Source organism: Grampus griseus, assembly GCF_964374135.1.
Source record: "Grampus griseus genome assembly, chromosome: 11".
Taxonomy (NCBI): domain Eukaryota; kingdom Metazoa; phylum Chordata; class Mammalia; order Artiodactyla; family Delphinidae; genus Grampus; species Grampus griseus.
Window position 1 is genome coordinate 90,951,635 of NC_139005.1, and position 21,561 is coordinate 90,973,195.

At 39.5% G+C, this 21,561-nt stretch overlaps 1 protein-coding gene across 35 annotated transcripts in view; it reads right to left on the reverse strand.

Moving 5' to 3' along the window:
• RBFOX2 (RNA binding fox-1 homolog 2) overlaps positions 1-21,561 on the reverse strand; it is a gene marked incomplete at its 5' end in the record, with an annotated part of 262,448 nt that overhangs the window by 39,826 nt on the left and 201,061 nt on the right. For 25 of the 35 annotated variants that reach the window (XR_014297427.1, XM_082665966.1, XM_082665963.1 and 22 more), the window contains one exon: positions 1,688-1,834. Coding sequence is in view for 34 of the 35 variants with exons in the window: in XM_082665966.1 (XP_082522092.1) it covers positions 1,688-1,834 (147 nt within the window). The remainder of the gene's footprint in view (positions 1-1,687; positions 1,835-21,561) is intronic. The other 10 variants (XM_082665972.1, XM_082665965.1, XM_082665967.1 and 7 more) reach the window with 1 other exon arrangement.

Here is a 21,561-nt window from a genome sequence, read left to right on the forward strand (position 1 = left end):
CTAATTCATCTTTATAATAACCTTCCAGAGTAAGAACTGGTTAAGGAAAATGAGACTAAAAGAAGGTACTCATCAAGTCTGCAGAGGTAATAAAATGGAAATAAAATAGAACATGGAATCTCTGCTCTTTACCAATGCTACTGTCCTTCTAAAACACTGATAGGTACTAACTACGTGGAAGAAGACAGCAACCAGGTATCTCCTGCAATGAAAATTTTATTTTTTTTTTGCACTTAGTGTCTTATGAGAAGGGCATTTTACATTTCAAGAAATCACTGACAACTGGCCTAGGCAGATCTTTAGTGGACACTATTTTTCTGCCTCAACAGAGAAAACACTTCTGACAGATGAGGATGCATTCCATTTTCACAGACCTCCAGAGATTAAGGTTCCATATTATCTCTGATAATTCAGTAGAGAACCTAGTAACTCATACTCCTGGGAAGTTTCTTCTTAAACATAACCCAAATTCTTTTTTCTTTTTAAATTTATTTATTATTTTTGGCTACGTTGGGTCTTCGTTGCTACGTGTGGGCTTTCTCTAGTTGAGCGGGGGTTACTCATTGAGGCAGTGTGCAGGCTTCTCATTGCGGTGGCTTCTCTTGTTGTGGAGCATGGGCTCCAGGCATGCGGGCTTCAGTAGTTGTGGCATGTGGGCTCAGTAGTTGTGGCTTGCGGGCTCCAGAGCACAGGCTCAGCAACTGTGGTGCACAGGCTCAGTTGCTCCACAGCATGTGGGATCTTTCCGGACCAGGGCTCGAACCTGTGTCCCCTGCACTGGCAGACGGACTCCCAGCCACTGTGCCACCAGGGAAGTGCCGTAACCTAAATTCTTTATGTCGCCCTTTATATTTTCTGTTGCTCTCTTTTCTGTAGAACTGGAGAATAGCTGGCTACCATTTCATGTTGAAAAGCTCTTCCAGTGCTTCAAAAATACCATTAAATCTCAACCCTGGCCTTGCCTTTGGTATAGAAAACACATCCAGGAAGTCAGCTGTAAGTGACAGAACTCTGCTCCAGGGTCTTGTCGCCATGAAGTGGCCACAACCGAGACTTAAAGAAGGGCATTTGCTTTTCTGACAAAGCATTAGGCTGCTATCCAAATAATTAAAACAAAAATCAATTATTTCTTACTCCTAGTTCAAGTTAAGTGTTTGATCAAATTAAAACAGGCAACAACACCTTAGCCCCCCAAAAGAATTAAGATTCTCAGCAGCCATTCATTTCTGAGTAACTTAAATATTTGCTATTATACTTCGTTTTCATGACAGCGATTCTGGGAGGAAGTAAACAGCTGGAAGAACACGCCAGGCAGCAAACTAACCCCCTATACCTGATTTTAGATCACAGATATGATTTTACTTAATTCATAACCCTTTGAAAGGCAGGGATTACTGTCTTGTCCTGATTTCAGTGCTTGGGTTTTCTGAACGTCCTAAGAAACCCCTCAGTCCCAGGCAAACTGGGTTGTGGAGTCATCTTATGTATGTGAGAATTTGCAAGGATAATGTCTAGAATAGGCCAGGAGATGGGAAAGTTTCTAAAGCCTGATGAAAATAATGATTTACCTCAGGATCTTTCTCAACATACTTGTAATTTTATCCTAAAGTAGTAATGACTAATAATACATCTGGTGAGTTAAAGTATATTTTCATTGTAAAACCATAAAAGGACTTCAGAGACTTACCCCAAACATCTGCCGGAGGTCAGGATCCCGGAAGCGGAAAGGAATATTAGAGACATGCAGGCGTTTAGGGGTAGATTTACTCTCTGAATTTTCACTACTTTGCGTCTGTGACTGCTGGCCTTCTGTCTGTGCGCCCCCTTCTGTCTGCTAAGCAAAGAAATAAACAACATTAAGGGAAAAATAAACACAATTATTTCACAAGAATTACATAAAATAATTGAAGTCCTCCCCCACCCCAATCATTCTCAAACAGTGTGTCTTTAAGCAAAAATTACAGCTGTCCTTTCAAAGAGAAAAAAACCAAAGATGTTATCTGTGTCCAAAATGCTATAGTTTACCAAAAAATTTAGGTCTTTTGCATATTTATAGTACATTAGTAAAGTGGGAGATACTAGAAACACTGAGTGACTTGCTCAAGATCACATGGAGAGGAACTTCCCTGGTGGTCCAGTGGTAAAGAATCCACCTTACAATGCAGGGGACGAAGGTTCGATCCCTGGTCAGGGAACTAAGATCCCACATGCCATGGGGCAACTAAGCCCATGGGCCACAACTACTGAGCTCACGCACTAGAGCCCGCGTGCCGCAAACTACAGAGCCCATGCGCTCTGGAGCCCAAGGGCCACAACTACAGAGCCCTTGTGGCCTGGAGCCTACGTGCCTCAACTAGAGAGGAGAAAACCTGCACACCACCACTAGAGAGAAGCCCATGCACAACAATGAAGAGCCTGCGTGCCGCAACTAAGACCTGATGCAGCCAAAAAAATAAAATAAAATAAATTAAAAAAAAAAAAGATCACATGGAGATACATTAGGAAAACAAGATATAAAAATAGTACATTGGGACTTCCCTGGCGGCACAGTGGTTAAGAATCCACCTGTCAATGCAGGGGACACAGGTTCGAGCCCTGGTCTGGGAAGATCCCACATGCCACAGAGCAACTAAGCCCGTGCGCCACAACTACTGAGCTTGCACTCTAGAGCCTGTGAGCCACAACTACTGAGCGTGCGTGCCACAACTACTGAAGCCTGCGTGCCTAGTGCCCATGCTCCGCCATTGCAACGAGAAGCCCACGCACTGCAACGAAGAGTAGTCCCTGCTCACCGCAACTAGAGAAAGCCTGCGTGCAGCACCGAAGATCCAACACAGCCATAAATAAATAAACAAACAAATAAAAAGAATAATGATTAAAAAAATAAAAATAGTACTTTGTTCTTAGATTCTTATGGAAGTTCCTTTTTTTTTTTTTTGCGGTACACGGGCCTCTCACTGTTGAGACCTCTCCCGTTGTGGAGCACAGGCTCCAGATGCGCAGGCTCAGAGGCCATGGCTCATGGACCCAGCCGCTCCGCGGCATGTGGGATCTTCCCAGACCGGGGCACGAACCCGTGTCCCCTGCATCGGCAGGCGGACTCTCAACCACTGCGCCACCTGGGAAGCCCGAAGTTCCTATTTTTGAGATCTTTCCATTTTGAAAATATAGAGTCTGTGGTATAATACTTAGTTGTGGAGATACCAGTATTTCTGGTTCATCATTTCAGGAAATAAGGGAATATTTTTATATTTCATTTCCTCTATTAGTTCCAGGGTTTATGACTACTGGGTTACCAAAGTACTGTAACATTATTTATGAAGAGGAGACACCTAGTGACAAAGGGCCCTTTGCTCAAAAACTGAATAAGCTTCTTACTCTGAAACCAATCTGTACTCTCCTCCCTAATTTATGCGATTCCTGCTACTTCAGCAAAGGGAACCTACCCTTCTGTAGCCCAGAGCAAAGTTGCATTTAGAAAAATCTGTTGGGAAAGGCTTGAAGGGACCCTGCCTAATCTACTACATACCCATAAATGCTAGATTTGTATATATCCATAGTGAAAGGATATGGGTGAGTGTGGGTGTGCATTTTTAATCATGAATCTCTTCTGCAATGTCCTAGGCATGTGTTAATTTAATTCTTTTTCAGTTAAGTCCTCAAAAAATTGCTAGGTTGAGAAATACTTTTGACAAATACCTAACAGGTGTGATACATTCTAGGCATTCAAAAAACATTTACTTTGAAGTATTAATTTGACAATTTAAGAACCTTATGTTTTCACTATTCCCTGTGAAGCGCATGCCAAACTGGATGGCTCAATGATATGATTAAACCAACACACTTAAAACAGGAGTGGAACTTGCTGTTCTTATTATCTCAGTTGAATGAGAACTGAGTCCCTCTAGCAGATTCTGGGTGACACGGAATGGGTCCCCCCACTCTGACCCAGCGTTCAGCTAAAAGACACTGAACCATAGATACCTTTGGCTCAGAGATGTTTGAACCATGTTGAAATTAAGTTTGAGACTTTAACATATAAAGGATAAACAGGAATGAACTCCAAATGTATACCAGCTTTTCAAGTGTCAATCTAAGGGATGGCCACTTTTATCTCCTGCCATTCAGGCCTCGCAGGTGGCCTCACTGTGCAATTATTCACATGGTACAAAAATAGCAGGAAAGGAAAGAGCTACAAAGCCATGTTCTGCGAAAGTGTAAGGTTTTCAATCCTCAATCTGGGCAAAATGCAGACTAAACAAAACACATTCCATTCAAAGATAAAACTCACTAAGTTACTAAAAAGCAGCATCATGGACACCAAAGCAACGAGCACAAGCATCAATTACAACTGATGCTCATTCGAGCACCTTCCAACTTGCCTCTCACATCTCACAGCTGGATCACATAAAACTCTTTCTTCAATCAAACTTTAAAACCACCAGATCTGATCTGAAGGATGACAGTGTTATCACTCAGAGAAAAGTTAAAAAGACCGATTCTAGCTCCAAACCATAGTTTTATATACAGCTTATATATGTAGACTATGTAGTCTGTAAAAGGGTATGTGAGGTGGCAGGATAAATGAAAACTAACCATTACTTCCAAGTATGTTGCCTGAGGTACTTAATTTCTGTTCTTGAGAATATTATTTTACAGTCCAGAAGACACAACTGATGAAAAAGAAGCCAGATTGGTTAATTTTCCAGCCTTGTGGTGAACACCTACATTATTTAAAAGTACGAAATCTTTAATTCTCCGGAGACTTAGCAAGTAGAAAAAGTGAACCATTATTTCCAAAATTCTTAAGTCTTCTGATTTTAAATACATTTATAAATTGAAGTTTAACATACATAGCTAACAAATGCATAAGTCATAAGAATACAGCTGCATGAATTTTCACAAAGAAAATACACTCACGTAACCATCAAATTAGATTAAGCCACAGAACTCCAGCATCACCTGTGGGCCCCACTTCAGTTTCTACTCCCCTGCCAAAGGATCACCACCATCCTGACTTCTAACTCCATAGATTAGTTCTATCATTTTTGAACTTAAAAAAAAAAAAAAAGGAATCATACATTATGTACTTTTTTGTGTCTGGCTTCTTTTACACATCATAATAACACACACACTGTTGTACATTTTATAACCATACAGAACTTATTTGAGCTGCTTCCAGTTTTTGGCTATTAAGGATAATGTTCCTATAAATATTGTTACACATCTTTGGGCGCACAGGAGCAGGCATTTCTGTTGGGTGAATAGACATCTAGGATTGGATTTGTTGGATCAAGGATATGTCTAGGTTCAGCCTTCAAAGATACTATCAGTTTTGCAAAGTGGCTGTACTAACTTACACTCCATCAGCAGTGTGTGCAAGTTCCAGCTGTTTTTAGTATCGTCATTTTCATTTTAACTATTCGGGTGGGAGGTAGTGGCATCCTATCATGGCTTTAACTCACTTTCCTCTCTTTCAACCCCAGACCCTTTCTTCTCTCCACTTCTTATTTTGAATTTTGTTGAAAAACGGGAATTCCCTGTAAAACAGCAAGTATTACTTTTTAAAAAATTTTTTATTGGAGTATAGTTGCTTTAGAATGTTGTGTTAGTTTATACTGTACAGGAAAGTGAATCAGCTACATGTATATATATATATATATATCCCCTCTTTTTTGGATTTCCTTCCCATTTAGGTCACCACGGAGCATTGAGTAGAGTGCATACACTCTTGAGTGCATACTGTAAAATAGACCCTTACCTACGCCTTTCAATAATAAATAATACTTAAATAGTGCTAACTGTTTGTCACACGCTGGCCTAAGTATTTTACATATGTTAATTGTGATTCTTTCAACAACCCTAACAGTAGCTTTTGCTTTTTTGTTTGTTTTTGTTTTTTTTAAAGACACAGAATGGACTCCCTCCTTTTGACCCCGTGTTCAGCTAAAAGAATCTGATTCAGAGGCACTTTTGGCTCAGAGATGTTAGCAACCATCTGAGGAGTCTGAGGAGTAGAAAGACTGACTAAGTAATGGAGCAGGGACTTGAAGACACGCAGCCTGGCTCCAGAGTACATGTTCTTAAGCTCTATATAAGAATGTACTTTACATGTATTATTTTCTTCAATCCTCACAGTAATCTATGAGACAGGTACTATTATTGTCCTCCAATTGACAAAGGCAGAAACTAAGGCATGGAGAGGTTAAGTTCATTGCCCAAGGTCACATATTAAGTGGCAGAGTAGGAATTAAAAACCAGGTGGCCCAATGTCATATGCTAAACCACCCCCTTCCTAGCACTGCACTCATGCTCTCTTCTTTTTATCTCATTAGAATGAAGAACCCGTGTGGATCCCATGCTCCACTTTCTCAGGACCCCCGCCTGAAGGTGGAGGTAGGCATGAGGTAAGGGGCAGGGAAAGCTATACAAGAGGTGACATGTATTCTATGCCTCGAGGGAACAGGAGCAGGTCAGGCCATGAAGGGGAGGAAACGGAGAGGAAAGAAAACCAGCAAAGGCACACTGACATTCATGAAGGAAACAAAGCCAGAGAACTACTAAACTGATATTCAAAGAGACTGAAAAGCAGATTTCTGTACATAGTGGAAATAGGAATAGGGAATATACATTGCATGTAGTTAAATGAGATCTTATTTCCCATCTGTCATTCGCAACTTTAAGTTTACCTCACTATAGATTACTAATCGTTGAAACACACAAATCAGAGAGCAGAAGTAAACAGAAGTTTTTAAGGCTGTATCTTTGTGAAAAGTGGACAGTTAAACTGTTCTGAGAAAAATCTCAGTCAATACAGTGCTGGTTTGCTTTATTTTCTATTGTTAACTGCTGAGCAACTTTACTGACTATATAAATAACCTCCCAAGGTTCTGTGTTCTTCCCTTCTGTGGTCATTTTCTGACCTACGTGATTCACTGGGCAGGGGGTGAAACAGAAGAGGCTGGAGTGTGTGGGCTGTTTACAGTGAGGACTAGCAGTGGTCCTGCTCAATGCAACCATGTGACTAAAGCCTATACATCCACTCTTCAGACACCCTGGCCTCCCCAGTGAGGGCTACTTCACTGAGGTGAAACCCAGTGCACTTGACACTGAAGAGCAAATCAGATTTGTAAGTCTCAAAACCTCATTCTAGAAGTGAGGACTAAAAAAAAAAAATTTTAAGTGACCTTTAAAAATTCTTGTAACTGGAAAATGGATTTAGTTTTCTGACTCCCCTATGAAACAATGGAAATATTGTGACTATTTATACATTGTAAACAAATGTTCTGTTATGGTCTGAAAAAGAACCCTGGGCAATACAAGATGAAGTATTACTTTCTAAGTCTCTATCATAATAAGACTTAATACATAATCTGAGATACTAAGGAATCTCTTGATTAATTCAGGAATAATATTTTGATTTATGGATTATCCATTTTCTCCAATATTTATTTTTCCTCTTGTTGTCTGTGTCTTCATTTCTTATTTTCACCTCTGTGAGGCTGAAGGAGAAGAAAAGGAAATTAAATTTAGCAAAGTTTTCTTGAGAATCTGATTCATGTCTGAAAACATCTACCCTCCCATTTTAATGACAGTTTGACTGGGTATAGAATTCCAGGTTGGGAAAAAAAAAATCCTTCAGAATTTTAAAGGTAACTCTCAACTGTAGCCTACCTTCCAGTGTTGTTGAGAAATCTGAAGGCATTATGACTCCTGTCTCCTCGTATGTGACTTTTCCCCCACTCTCTCTGGTTTGTAGATTATCCAAATATGTCCAGTGCTCTAAAATTTCACAGTGACAGGCTTTAATGTGGGTTTGTTTTATACTGTTCTATTTTTCTGAGAATTCTGTGGTCTCTTTTAAGCTGGAAATTAATATCCTTCAGTCCTGGGACCTTTTTTGAATTAGTTTGCTGATGACTCCTACCCTATACATTTTGTCTTTCTCTCTTCCTGAAACTTGTATTATTAGATATGGGATCTTTTGAACGGATCCTCTAACTTTCTTATCTCTTGTATTTTCCATCTCTCTGTCTTTTGGCTCTATTTTTGGGATATAAGTCCTTAATCCCTTATCTGAAAACTTTGGGACCAAATGTGTATCAGAATTCAGAACTTTTAGGATTTTTAGAAAGGCAGTAATCGTGTAAACCCGTATGTAACACTATCAATGAGATGTGGAGCAGTGATATTTCTGTAGCAAAATATAAGCATATTCACATAAATGTGATAAAGACTATACATATGTTGTGAGTTTTGCTGCAAACTTATGAAAAAATTATTGACTTTCAGAACTTTACAGATTTTGGAATTGTGGATAAGAGACTGGAGACCTCTTTTTCTTCCATCTCATCTTTCAACCTTCCAATGAAGTTTTTTCATTTTGTTGACATGTTTTTAATTCCAAGGGCTCATTTTTCTTCTCTGAACCCCCCATTCCCCTCACCTTTTAAACTAGCAATTCAGGGACTTCCCTGGTGGCACAGTGGTTAAGAATCCGCCTGCCAGTGCAGGGGACACAGGTTCGATCCCTGGTCCGGGAAGATCTCACATGCCGCAGAGCAACTAAACCTGTGTGCCACAACTACTGAGCCTGTGCTCTAGAGCCCACGAGCCACAACTACTGAGCCCACGTGCCACAACTACTGAAGCCCGCGCGCCTAGAGCCTGTGCTCTGCAACAAGAGATGCCATCGCAATGAGAAGCCTGTGCACCGCAAGGAAGAGTAGCCCCCGCTCACCGCAACTAGAGAAAGCCCACGCACAGCAATGAAGACCCAACGTAGCCAAAAATAAAACAAACGAAAACTAGCATTTCATTCTTGTTTAGTGGATGCAATACCTTCTCTTATCTCTCTGAGGATATAAATTATTGTTTTGGTAATTTCTGAGGAGAAAGGGGTTCCTTTTCTTCCAAATTTCTCTTTTTGTTTGTTAGTTTTTATTCTCTATTTTCCATGTTGTAGGTTTTCCCCAGGTATCTAGTAATCCTTGGTTGTCTTGATCATAATTAAGAATTGTGGTGGGGAAAGTAGCTAAAAACTGACTGCAAGTTCTGAGTGGGTGGGAGAGAGGGGCTTGATGACTTTGTGATTCATTCTAGGTTCAGTTAGGTAAGCAATTTCTTGGGGAACCCCCTGACTCATGCATCTTTAAGTCCTTCCTCTTGAGTTAGGTTATCCAGAGAAGAGTTTGCCAAATCTAATTGGAGCCGTGTTTCTGAGAGAACTGTTTTTAAAAAACAATTTATTTTTTGGTTATATTATTATTTTTGCCATGCAGCATGTGGGATCTTAGTTTCCTGACCAGGGATAGAATCCATGCCCCCTGCAGTGTAAGGGCAGAGTCTTAACCACTGGACCACCAGGGAAGTCCCTGGAGTCATGTTTCTGAAATTCAAATTTTTGTGGTATAAACTGAATCATTTCTCAGCTTTCTCCCACTACTGGCTTAGGGATAAACTCATTTGGGTCTGCTAAGTTAGTTACTAATTGGCCATCTGCTTTCTAGCTTCCAAAATGATTAATTCTCCTGTTCTTATTTTTTATATTCCTAAAAACACACAGACACAACCACCATTTACTGTACTTTTAGAGGAAGCAAAATTAGATGGATGTATTCAAAAGTAACCTGAAACAAGTGTTTAATAAAATCTTATAATACTATATGCACATATTTTAATGAAGGCAGCAAAATAGGTCAACACAGCCTATATTTGTTTTGAGCTGACTTGTATAAAATATTTTGGGAAACAAGGCTCGCTTGCAATAATAATCTTAGTGTCTCAAGAAGGAAGAGCTTGCATTATAGCCCTTCTCCAACGCATACATGAAAGGCTGAGGTAGAACAAGCAGAGACCTCAGAAATGAGACATGCTAATCATCTTACAGCAAATCTATAAATACAAGATTTTTTCCTTTCTCTGTTCTTCAGAGCCTAGAACTACTTCAGATATAAGCTGAGGATGATTAAAATATTTTGGGATAAGGAGACATGACAACTAAGTGCAATGTGGGATCCTGGATTGGATTCAGAACAGAAAACTGGTGACTGAATATTTTACTTAATAATATTGTACCTACACTTCTTATTGCTGGGTTCTGAAAATTGTACTATACCTATGTAAGATGTTCACATCAGAAGAAGTTAGGTAAAGAACATGGAGAAACTTTCTGTACTCCTTTTGCAACTTTACTGTAAGTCTAAAACTATTTCAAAACAAAGAGTTCTAAGAAAAGAAAAAAGAATTTTGGGATGTCAGATTTTAAGCCCTACAGAATATTAGAACACAGAATGTTTAGTTGGTTTAAGACTATATGCAGGCACAATTGTAGACAAATACTGTTGTTCATGTTAAATATGTCGGTCAGACCACTTATAAAAGTCAGAAATGGGCTGAAAAGCCCATCTGTTTCAAACTGTTGGCATGATGAAGAAAAAAAAAACATTTTATCTAATAGTACTATTATCTATTCCCAAATTAGAAATAGTTTAATTTGTAAATCTTTTTTACTTGCAAAAGGCCAGTCACAAAGTTTCATCTCCTGTAGCATTTTCCCTTAAGAGCTCATCGTTTTACGAACAAAAATATAAATGATTCCTAGTTGGGTTCAATTTCTTTTGGATAGGGGATTGGCCTTCAGTCAAGGTGTAAGTGAATCCTCCTCACAGGATGAATTAGATATTCTCACGATTTTATAAAATCAGTCACATATAGTGCAAGGGACATGGTTGTAAAAGCTGCAAAGTTTAAGACCAAACTTATCAAAGATAATAGATATTTCTATTAATTGCTAAAAGTAGAGTTGCCACATGAACAGCCACACAATTCATACAGATTTGAAATTAAGCAATTATTAACAGAGTTCTTATCTGGGAAGGTTCATATTGGTTTTCTTAAAGGGATCACATTAGACTCAAGATGAAGTTGCTCAAGCAAATCCCCATGTCAGTAAACCAAAACTTAAGTTTCTATGCTCTGCTCTCCCAGAAAAGAAAGGTCTAGGTCAACCAATTAAGTTGTCTACTCAGCAGAAGTTACCTGACCCAAGACTCCAAGGCTCCAAGATTTTCCTTTGCTCCATATAAGGAAATGCTTTAACCAATCAGCAAATGCCCAGTATAACCTCCTTGTTCCTGTTCCCTCTGCCTATAAAATCTCATCCTGTACAGCTTTTCCGAGCTTCTTTCTTTCTTCCTTCCTTCCAATTGAAGTTTAGTTGATTTACAATATTGGGTTACTTTCTGGTACACAGCAAAGTGATTCAGTTATATATATATATACACATACTGTTGTCTATCTATTTTATATATAGTAGTTTGTATCTTCTAATCCCGAACTCCTAATTTATCCCCTCCCTTTTCCCCTTTGATAACCATAAATTTGTTTTCTATGTCTGAGTCTGTTTCTGTTTTGTAAATAAGTTCATCTGTATCATATTTTAGATTCCACATATAAGTGATATATGATATTTGTCTTTCTCTTTCTGACTTACTTCACTTAGTATGATAATCTCTAAGTCCATCCACGTTGCTGCAAATGGCATTATTTCATTCTTTTTTTTATGGTTGAGTAGTATTCCGTTGTATACATATGCCACGTCTTCTTTATCCATTCATCTGTTGATGGACATTTAGGTTGCTTCCATGTCTTGGCTATTGTAAATGGCGCTGCTATGAACATTGGGGTGCTGTGAACATTGAATTACAGTTTCCTCCAGACATATGCCCAGGAGTGGGACAGCTGGATCATATGGCAACTCTATTTTTAGTTTCTTAAGGAACCTCCATAGTGCTATCCATAGTGGCTGCAATGATGTACATTCCCACCAACAATGTAGGAGGTCCCCCATTTTCCACACCCTCTCCAGCATTTATTATTTGTAGACTTTTTAATGATGGCCATTCTGACTGGTGTGAGGTGATACCTCATTGTTTTTTTTGTGCTTTTTTTGCGTTACGTGGGCCTCTCATTGTTGTGGCCTCTCCTGTTGCAGAGCACAGGCTCCAGACGCGCAGGCTCAGCGGCCACGGCTCACGGGCCCAGCCGCTCCGTGGCATGTGGAATCTTCCCGGACCAGGGCACGAACCCGTGTCCCCCGCATCGGCAGGCGGACTCTCAACCACTGCGTCACCAAGGAAGCCCCTACCTCATTGCTTTTTTAAAAAAAACATTTATCTTATTTTCACGGCTGCATCGGGTCTTAGGTGTGGCGCGTGGGATCTCCGTTGCGGCACATGGGCTCTTTCGTTGCAGAGTGCAGGCTCTTCGTTGTGGTGAGCAGGCTTCTTATAGTTGTGGTGTGCGCATTTTCTCTTCTCTAGTTGTGGCGTGTGGGCTCCAGAGTGCGTGTGCTCTGTAGTTTGCGGCACACGGGCTCTCTAGTTGAGGCACTCGAGTTCAGTAGTTGTGGCACGTGGGATTAGTTGCCCCGCGGAATGTAGGAGTTTAGTTCCCCGACCAGGGAATCGAACCCATGTCCCCTGCACTGGAAGGCAGACTCTCTACCACTGGACCACCAGGGAAGTCCCCTCATTGTTGTTTTGATTTGCATTTCTCTAATAATTAGTGAAGTTGAGCATCTTTTCATGTGCCTATTGACCACCTGTATGTCTTCTTTGGAGAAATGCCTATTTAGGTCTTCTGCCCATTTTTTGATTAGGTTGTTTATTTTGCTGTTGAGTTGTATGAGCTGTTTGTATATTTTGGAAATTAAACCCTTGTCAGTTGCATTGCTGCAAATATTCTCTCCCAGTCCATAGGCTGTCTTTTCATTTTGTTTATGGTTTCCTTTGCTGTATAAAAGCTTATAAGTTTGATTAGGTCCCATTTGTTTACTTTTGCTTTTATTTCTATTGCCTTGGGAGACTGACCTAAGAAAAGATTACTATGATTTATGTCAGAGAATGTTTCGCCTATGTTCTCTTTTAGGAGTTTAATGATGTTATGTCTTATATTTAAGTCTTTAAGCCATTTTAAGTTTACTTTTTTTTTTTTTTTTTTTGCGGTACGCGGGCCTCTCACTGTTGTGGCCTCTCCCGTTGCAGAGCACAGGCTCCGGACGCGCAGGCTCAGCGGCCATGGCTCACGGGCCCAGCCGCTCCGCGGCATGTGGGATCTTCCCAGACCGGGGCTCGAACCCATGTCCCCTGCATCCGCAGGCGGACTCTCAACCACTGCGCCACCAGGGAAGCCCTTAAGTTTACTTTTGTGTGGGGTGTGAGGGAGTGTTCCATCTTCATTGATTTACATGTGGCTGTCCAGCTTTCCCAACACCACTTGCTGAAGAGACTGTCTTTTCTCCATTGTATGTTTTTCTCTTCTTTGTTGAAGAGTAATTGACAGTAGGTGTGTGGATTTATTTTGGGCTCTCTATTCTGTGCCATTGATCCATATGTCTGCTTTTGTGCCAATACCAGACTGTTTTGATTACGTAGCTTTGTAGTATTGTCTGAAGTCTGAGAAGGTTAAGCCTCCAGCTTTGTTCTTTTTCCTCAGGATTGCTTTGGCAATTCTGGGTCTTTTATGGTTCCATACAAATTTTAGGACTACTTGTTTTGGTTTTGTGAAAAATGTCATGAGTAATTTGATAGGGATTGCATTGAATCTGTAGATTGCTTTGGGTAGTGTGGCCATTTTAACAATATTAATTCTTCCAATCCAAGAGCATGGGATATCTTTCCATTTCTTTGAATCATCTCCAATTTCCTTTATCAACGTTTTATAGTTTTCAGCATATTCTTTCACCGCCTTGTCAGGTTTATTCCTAAGTATTTTATTTTATTTTATTTTTTGATGTGATTTTAAAGGGACTGTTTTCTTACTTTCCCCTTCTGATATTTCATTGTTAGTGTAAAGAAAGAAATGCAATGTTAATCGTGTATCCTGCTACCTTGCTGAATTGGTTTATCAGGTCTAATAGTTTCTGTGTGGAGTCTTTAGGGTTTTCTATATCATGTCATCTGCATATAATGACAATTTTACTCAGAGCTCCTTTCTATGTGCTAGACTGGATGCCACCGAATTCATGAATCACTGAATAAAGCCAATATGAGCTCTTAAATTTACTCAGTTGAATTTTGTTAACAGTTTAAAATCTGCACAAAAGTGAAGTGTCATTAATTTTTCTATATCACACTATTTCCATTTTGAATGATTCAAACTTGTATTAAATAAGACTGATGTATTTTATACCCGAGAAAATCTAATGGAAAGGTCATTGCCCAAAACAGCTTTAAGTACATCTAAAGGATACGTGTGTGTATACATGCTTCAAAAATCATAGAGCAATACTTCCCAAAGGGTAGAATGACAGTTCTGCAGGATGTTAACTGGTATTTTGTAGAAAATGAGTTTCAGGGTCAAATAAATTTGGGAAATACTGGACTAAACAAAGTTAAAAGGTTTCCTGTGAATTGTGAAGACAAAAAACTCACCTTTCTCCCTAAACATATATTATATATATCATTCATTCATTCACTCATTCATTCATTTTTGTGGATCAAAATATAAAATTCACTTTGAAAAATACTGCTTTTATCAGGATGGCCCTTAGAGCACAAGCTCCCAAGGGTATGAGGGAAAAAAATGGCAAAAGAGAAAAGAGATATATAATTGGACAGCCTGTTAATTTGTATTATTTTAACTTAAGAACTGCCTATTAACACCTTCTTTGAAATGTAATAATTATATACCAATAGAATTATAGCTAATATTTATTGAATATTTGTTATGTGCCAGGCATTATACAAAGTACTTGCTGTACATTTTCTCATTTAATCCTAAAAACAACCCTATGAGTTAGGAACTAGTATCACCAGTTTTACAGGTGAGGAAAATGAGCATTAGTTATAATTCTCTCAGGGTTATACATTTAACAAATGGAAGGAGCTGGGAGCTAAACCTAACTCAATCTGGTTTCCTAGCTCAAGCGCCCTAACCACAATATTATATAAATAGAAACAGTTTTTAAAAAACAGCTTTAAAAAATATTCAGTCTCTCCTGATAATATTTTAGAAAGTAAGTTGGGACACTTCATTATGTCACTTTACAGTGCCTTAAAGAAAAATCTGGTACTACAATCCATGAAGATCCACCAACTAGACTTGTTAGCATCTAAAATTTAAAGCAATTTTATAAATGTTTATAATGGAGTATATACTGGGTTAAAACTGGTGGAATTAGATCTTATGAATTCCTTCTTAAAGAGTACTCCTAACATGATAGAATATCTTTCTAAAAAGTGAAATCTTAGCTTATATACTTAGTTACTGAAAATCAGGGTAATTTCACAGTGCTAAAATAACATACCAAGAATACCTATGCATATAAAATTATTTTTTCCAGTGCTAACACCAAACACAATTTTGGGGGCATAAAAAATTGAATTTACATTTATGTAGAATAATTCCTTACTTGAGCAAAAGTACGTTTAGATTTAGTTATTTTAAAGAGAAATGCTTAAGTATTTCTTCTGTGTATTTGAGTATTGGTACAAGTCAAATTCTGAGAATCTAGTCTTGTTTGGGCATTTAAATGTCAGCTAACATTTCCCCAATAAACTAGTAACTCAATTTTCTTCAGAAAATATCTAGTTCTGGGGCTTCCCTGGTGGTGCAGTGGTTGAGAGTCCACCTGCCGATGCAGGGGACACGGGTTCGTGCCCCGGTCCGGGAAGATCCCACATGCCGCGGAGCGGCTGGGCCAGTGAGCCATGGCCGCTGAGTCTGCGCTCCGCAACGGGAGAGGCCACAACAGTGAGAGGCCCGCGTACCGCAAAAAAGAAAATATCTAGTTCCATTTTCTCGGTGGGTCAAAGTGTTATAAAAAAGAATTCTAAATGGCATCATTTGTATATGTAATATTACCATATATTACCCCAGGAAACAAAAACCAGTATCACAGTTAACAAAAACCACAGCAAGTCACTTTTTTAAAACCACGGGTCAGAATTATGTAGAAATTATATATAGAGAGAAACACCAGAGACAATAACCTCAATTTTTAAAAACTTTATACTTAACTGAATGATTCTTTAATATTTTAATGTACGCTTCAGAATGAAAGAAATCTGTAAGTATGTTCTAGTTGAAGTTCTTGGGTTTAAAGTTGAAGAGTAAGTGGAAACTAAGACCATGTCTAGAGATGCCTTTTATTTTTTATAATTTACATGGGGAAGCAGAAAAAAAGCCCTTGACTTCAAGCAGATTTCCTGAGTCCCAGCTCTGTTTTGAGCTAGCTGTAACCTTGTTCAAGTCGCTTAAAACTGCTGACCTCTGCTGTAAAAGGAGGGCGTGAGATGATTTCTAAAATCTATTTTGGCTTTAAAATTCAGTGATTCTAAACAGAGTTTACCGACTTCAAAAGATAGTACAAATATTTACGGAAAATGCACAACTCTTGTAGACAGGTTAAGAAAAACTGCACTACTAAGTTAATCATCAGTGCTTCTTTATTCTTACCCTAACATACGGGAGAGCAGCAAGGGCCAGTAGAGCAGAGTATGACCGTTCTCAAAACTTTTCAGCTTCAGTTTCTTTTTTTGAGGGGTGGGGTGGGGGTAGAATGGGTAATAATAATCAGTAATTAATAAGTAAATAAAAATAAATAAATGAAGGCATGCAAAAGAGAAGAAGCAACAATCACAACTTAACAATATTAACAATTTGCTGAAAGGGTGTCTTGAGTCTTATGTGAACCAAAGGGCAATTTTCTCTCTTGAAAAATATGCATGCCTGGCTCTGAGTGTGGTTTTCTGCAGCAACTTTTGCATTTCAGACCAGGCTATAGTTTCCTCATCAATCCAGCTGTGAACTTGCCAAGCTGCTCATAGGCAGCTTTTCCATCTCTTGGAAAACTGGATGACTGCATGAATGAATCCTCTGTTGTCCCAGGCCTCTAACTCTAGCCTGGAGATGGAAAATGCTAATGATCATACCTACGCTGCAGGCTGAAGGTAACATCGTCCAACAATACACAACATGAGAGAAGGATATGGGCCCCATTTTTACCATTATATTCCAGAAGTCCTGGTGTGGGCAAATGGACCCACTGTTAAGTGGTATAACTTCCTGGCTACATTTGATGGGTCACCAATCTACAAGGCATCTTCAGGTAAGGGTCAGTGGGTAATTCCAAGGGAGGACGGTTAGACTGATCTTCTGATGGTAGAGAAATGCAAGGAAATCTGGCTTCAACTCCAGAGAAAGGGTGTACAAAAAAGAGAAGAAACTGAGGATGATGAACAATATGGGGTCTGAGTCATCTTTACTTGGAGCTGTGCTCAAAGGCCCACCAGTGAGGAGGGCTATAAAATCTACAGCAGATTATGATATAGCACAGCGACCACTCAACTATTCCCTCAATTTAGATGCACCAACAACTCTGTTCAGATACTTCAAAAGATGTTACTGACTAGCAGCTTACTCTGCCTTTATAAGCTTCTTTTTTCATTCAAAAACCACTTAGTAAATGTCCATTGTATATCACTGGGAGTAATAAGAGGAGGGCAAGTAATAGTTCCTGCCCTCAGGGAAAGTATGATCCAATAGGTTGGCAGAATATGTGCACAAATATAAATCTTGTATCTGAAGATCACTCACCAAAGCTTATCTACTTCCAATACTTCGGCTATTTACGCCTGCTGGCATTTGGAAAATATCTAAACATACAGGAACTGAGGTCCTTTCTTCTCCGCAGGCAGGCTCAGCGATAATCAAGCCTCTGCAGACCCAGCTGGGAGCCGCCTGACTGCTATCTCTCTTGCTAATGCACACTACGGGACCAAAGGACTGTCAAAACAAGCTCTCATCTTAAGAGTACAAGAAGCATCTAGCCCAATGTTAAAATCAATTTCTAAAATATATTTTGAAAATAAAACTCCAGATTTCATTGCTTATTTCTCATTTTTATGTCAGAAATCCTTTCTTTTTGTTCTCCCCATCAACAAGATGGGACTATCCAACATAAACAAGATCTATTAAAATACACAATAATAAAAAGCGCAAATAAACGACATCAACCAGGACAGCTGATTTAAAAAGACAGTAAAAGCGATTATCTCGATAACTATTTAAACAAGTAATCTCCAAAGCTTTTCTAATTTATTCTCACTACAATTCTGTCAGGTAGGAATTAGTACCTTCATTTGATAGGTGAGGAAACTGAAACTTGGGGGGTAAAATGATTTTGTTCAAGATATAGTTATTGCAATAAGGATGAAAAATCTTTGACTCTGATCTCCTTATTTTACTTATCCAATCAGCTGTCAAATTCTGTTTATTCTATCTTCATAATTTCTCTTCAATTCACTGTATATAATCACTGCAACCCCTAATCCAGAACCCCATTATCAACTCCAACCATAAGACCCTTTCCTAACCAGTCTTCCTGCTCCTCTACTATCTTGTACATGCAAGAGATTAATCTTCTGAAGCACAATTCTGCTCACTTCCATTTCCTGCTCAAATACCTTTAATAAAGTGATTTCTCAGCCAGGCATTCAAATGCTCTTCCCAATTTGTACTCTCAAGGGACCTTTCTCCCACCTATTTCCCACTAGTCTCCACCAAGCACCCAAGCTTCAACCAAACAGAAACCCATGCTTTTATTCAAAGACATTTTGATCTTTCCCATCTCTCCAACTTTGCTTTGAGAAATGACTTTCCTAATTCTTCCCACCACCATCTAAACATGTCTGAATTCTAGTCACCCATAATACAAGGCCCAGATCAATGCCATCTTCACAAGGAGCTCACTTCTCTCTCCTCAGACCTCCCATGGCACACCTGTATCTTCTTTCATTGTTTTCCCCAAGAAATATTTACTGAGTAACTATTAAGTGCCAGGTACTATGACAAGTCGGGGAATGCAAAAGAAGCTTACAGTTTAGTTAGGGAGACAGAAGTGAACAAAAAACATCACACCTCGTAAGTTCCACAAAAGGTGGTAGCTCAGAAGTCTACCTGAGCCTAAATGAAGGATACATGAATTTGGCTTTGCCTAGGAAAGTCAAGCAGGGCTTCCCAGCAGAGCTAACACTTGGACTGAGCGGGAAAAGATGCACAAGCATCTGCTCAGAGGACCAGTGCATATATTCACGATCACTTCCATTGAGTTGGAGATGGGGAGTCAGAGTGGCAGACTGGAGAGTAAAGACTTTGAATTCCCCAAGTAGAAAAACAATAACATACCACAAAGGGCTATTTTATGAGCCACAATAAAATAGTGTTTGTGGAATCAAGCTTTCAACTGAAAAGTGTTATACAAATTTAAGATATCATTTATTTATAAATAACAATGCTTCTTATCTACCTTTTGAATTTAATTGGCTACAGGAATTACCAGACTCTTTTTATGAAACATATAAGTAGAAGGTAAAGGTTTAACAGAATAATTTATATGGTTGTCAAATCTAGGTAGGTTTTACAATATACTGCTCTACTTACTGCTCGATCGCTCTCTAAACACACCCCACCTCCCCTGAGAAACACACACCCACACACAACTTCCAAAGGTAAAATGGCTTAAGAGCAGTGGATTCACACTCACAATTAAAATGGACACTTAAAAATGTAAGAAGTATTGGGCTTCCCTGGTGGCACAGTGGTTGAGAGTCCGCCTGCCGATGTAGGGGACACGGGTTCGTGCCCCGGTCCAGGAAGATCCCACATGCCGCAGAGCGGCTGGGCCCATGAGCCATGGCTGCTGAGCCTGCGCGTCCGGAGCCTGTGCTCCGCAGCGGGAGAGGCCACGACAGTGAGAGGCCCCGCCTACCGCAAAAAAAAAAAAAAAAAAAGAAGTATCTTCAACCAGAGCTTCCTAATAATTTCCCATTTTATTGTTAGCAACTTCCTAAAATGACAGAACTTGTGTTCTGTTTGCAGGCACAACTCAAGGATTTTCCATTTTCTCCTCAGCACCAATAAATTCACAATCTATTCATAAGGATTCCTAATCTTATTTCAATACATCTTTAGAAACTCAAATTGGTCAATATAATGCAAAATTATATACTGAATAGTTTCTAATATGGATGAAGAACAGAAGTCTTAACCGTATATATTTATATTAAGGAACAGAGCTCGCCGTTAATACTGTCATTAGAGACACATAATCCAGGAATCTGAAACAATGGGAAACGGTGGCAATAGGGAAAAAAAGAGAAAGAGAAATAAATGGGCAGTGGTGAGGAGAGGTGCAGTACAAACGACCATGAAGTGATTCAAGGAAGGGACTTCTGGCTCTGATGGATGGCATGAAGAGGTCAGTGAATCCTCTCCTCAAAACAATAAGAAAACTTGTCAGTCATTTCACGGTCCTGGAAATCAATCAGAGGCAGAAAATAAATAGAGAAGTTTCTTGAAAAGTTGCTAGAGCTTTAGAGTAAAACATGAAGGAGTCTACAAACTTATTGCCTGGGCCTACTCCAACTCACTAACCCCACCCTCTAATCCTCAGCTCTTCTGGGAGAGCTCATCAGGATAGGGCTGGGCCACAAAACCCAGCAGCTTTGCTGCCAGAGGGGGCGGACTCCACTTGGGGTACTGGGGTGGGGGGCGCAGTAGAAAACCACAGACTTGTCTGCTAAAGTGGCACACTTGGTGGGAACCTAACAGGGGAAATATAGTTCTTCTAGCTTGAGGCTGTGGTCTGATTGGGGTGAGTGGTGGATCAGCTAGAAATCTGAAGGGAAGAGCCTGGAAATGAGAGAATAGTAGAATAACTAGATATGATCTCCTCACATCCCTGGCTGACTGTGAACATATGCAGATGAGGAGGGGAGACATAAAAGGGCCCAACAGAAAGAAAACGCCAAGGCATACTTGAGAACTGGCTGTACTGTGAAATGCACTTCCCAACCCAAAACCAGATCAGCAGAGGGTGGAAGCTTTCCACACTCCAGGTGCTTAATTAAGCACAACTTATGCCCAAATCACTGGCTGACCAATAGGCTATGGAGACACAGGGGTGACTCCCAGTCAGGCTAAAAAGTAAAAACGAGAATGAAAATCACTAAGCAGACACATCAGTGGCTGCACACCACAGAGGAGCCCACAGTTTAAGTACAGGCAAACTATTTAAAACTCACACATATATACTCACCTACACCTCTCAAAAACAAAAACAAAACCAAAAAACTTTAGAGTTGTTAAAATATATTACTAAAATGTCTGATTTACTAAAAAGTTACAAGACATGCTAAGAAACAGGAAAAGTGTGGCCCCAACTCAAGAAAACAAGCAGTAACTAGAAACGGGCTCTGAGGAGGACTGGATGTTAAGAGTCTGCAGGTGACTTCAAAGTAACAATTACAAATGTATTCAAAGAATTAAAGGAAATACGATGACAAGTAAGGAATCTCAATAGAGATACAGAAATCCTAAATGAAAATTCCAGAGTTGAAAAGTACATTAACTAAAATAAAAATTCACTAGATGGGCTTAATAGCCGATTTGATATGGCGGAAAAAAGAAAGAGTAAACTGAAACAGATCAACAGAAATGATCCAATCAAAAGAACGGAAAGAAGACTGAAGAAAAATGAGTAGAACCTTAGATTCT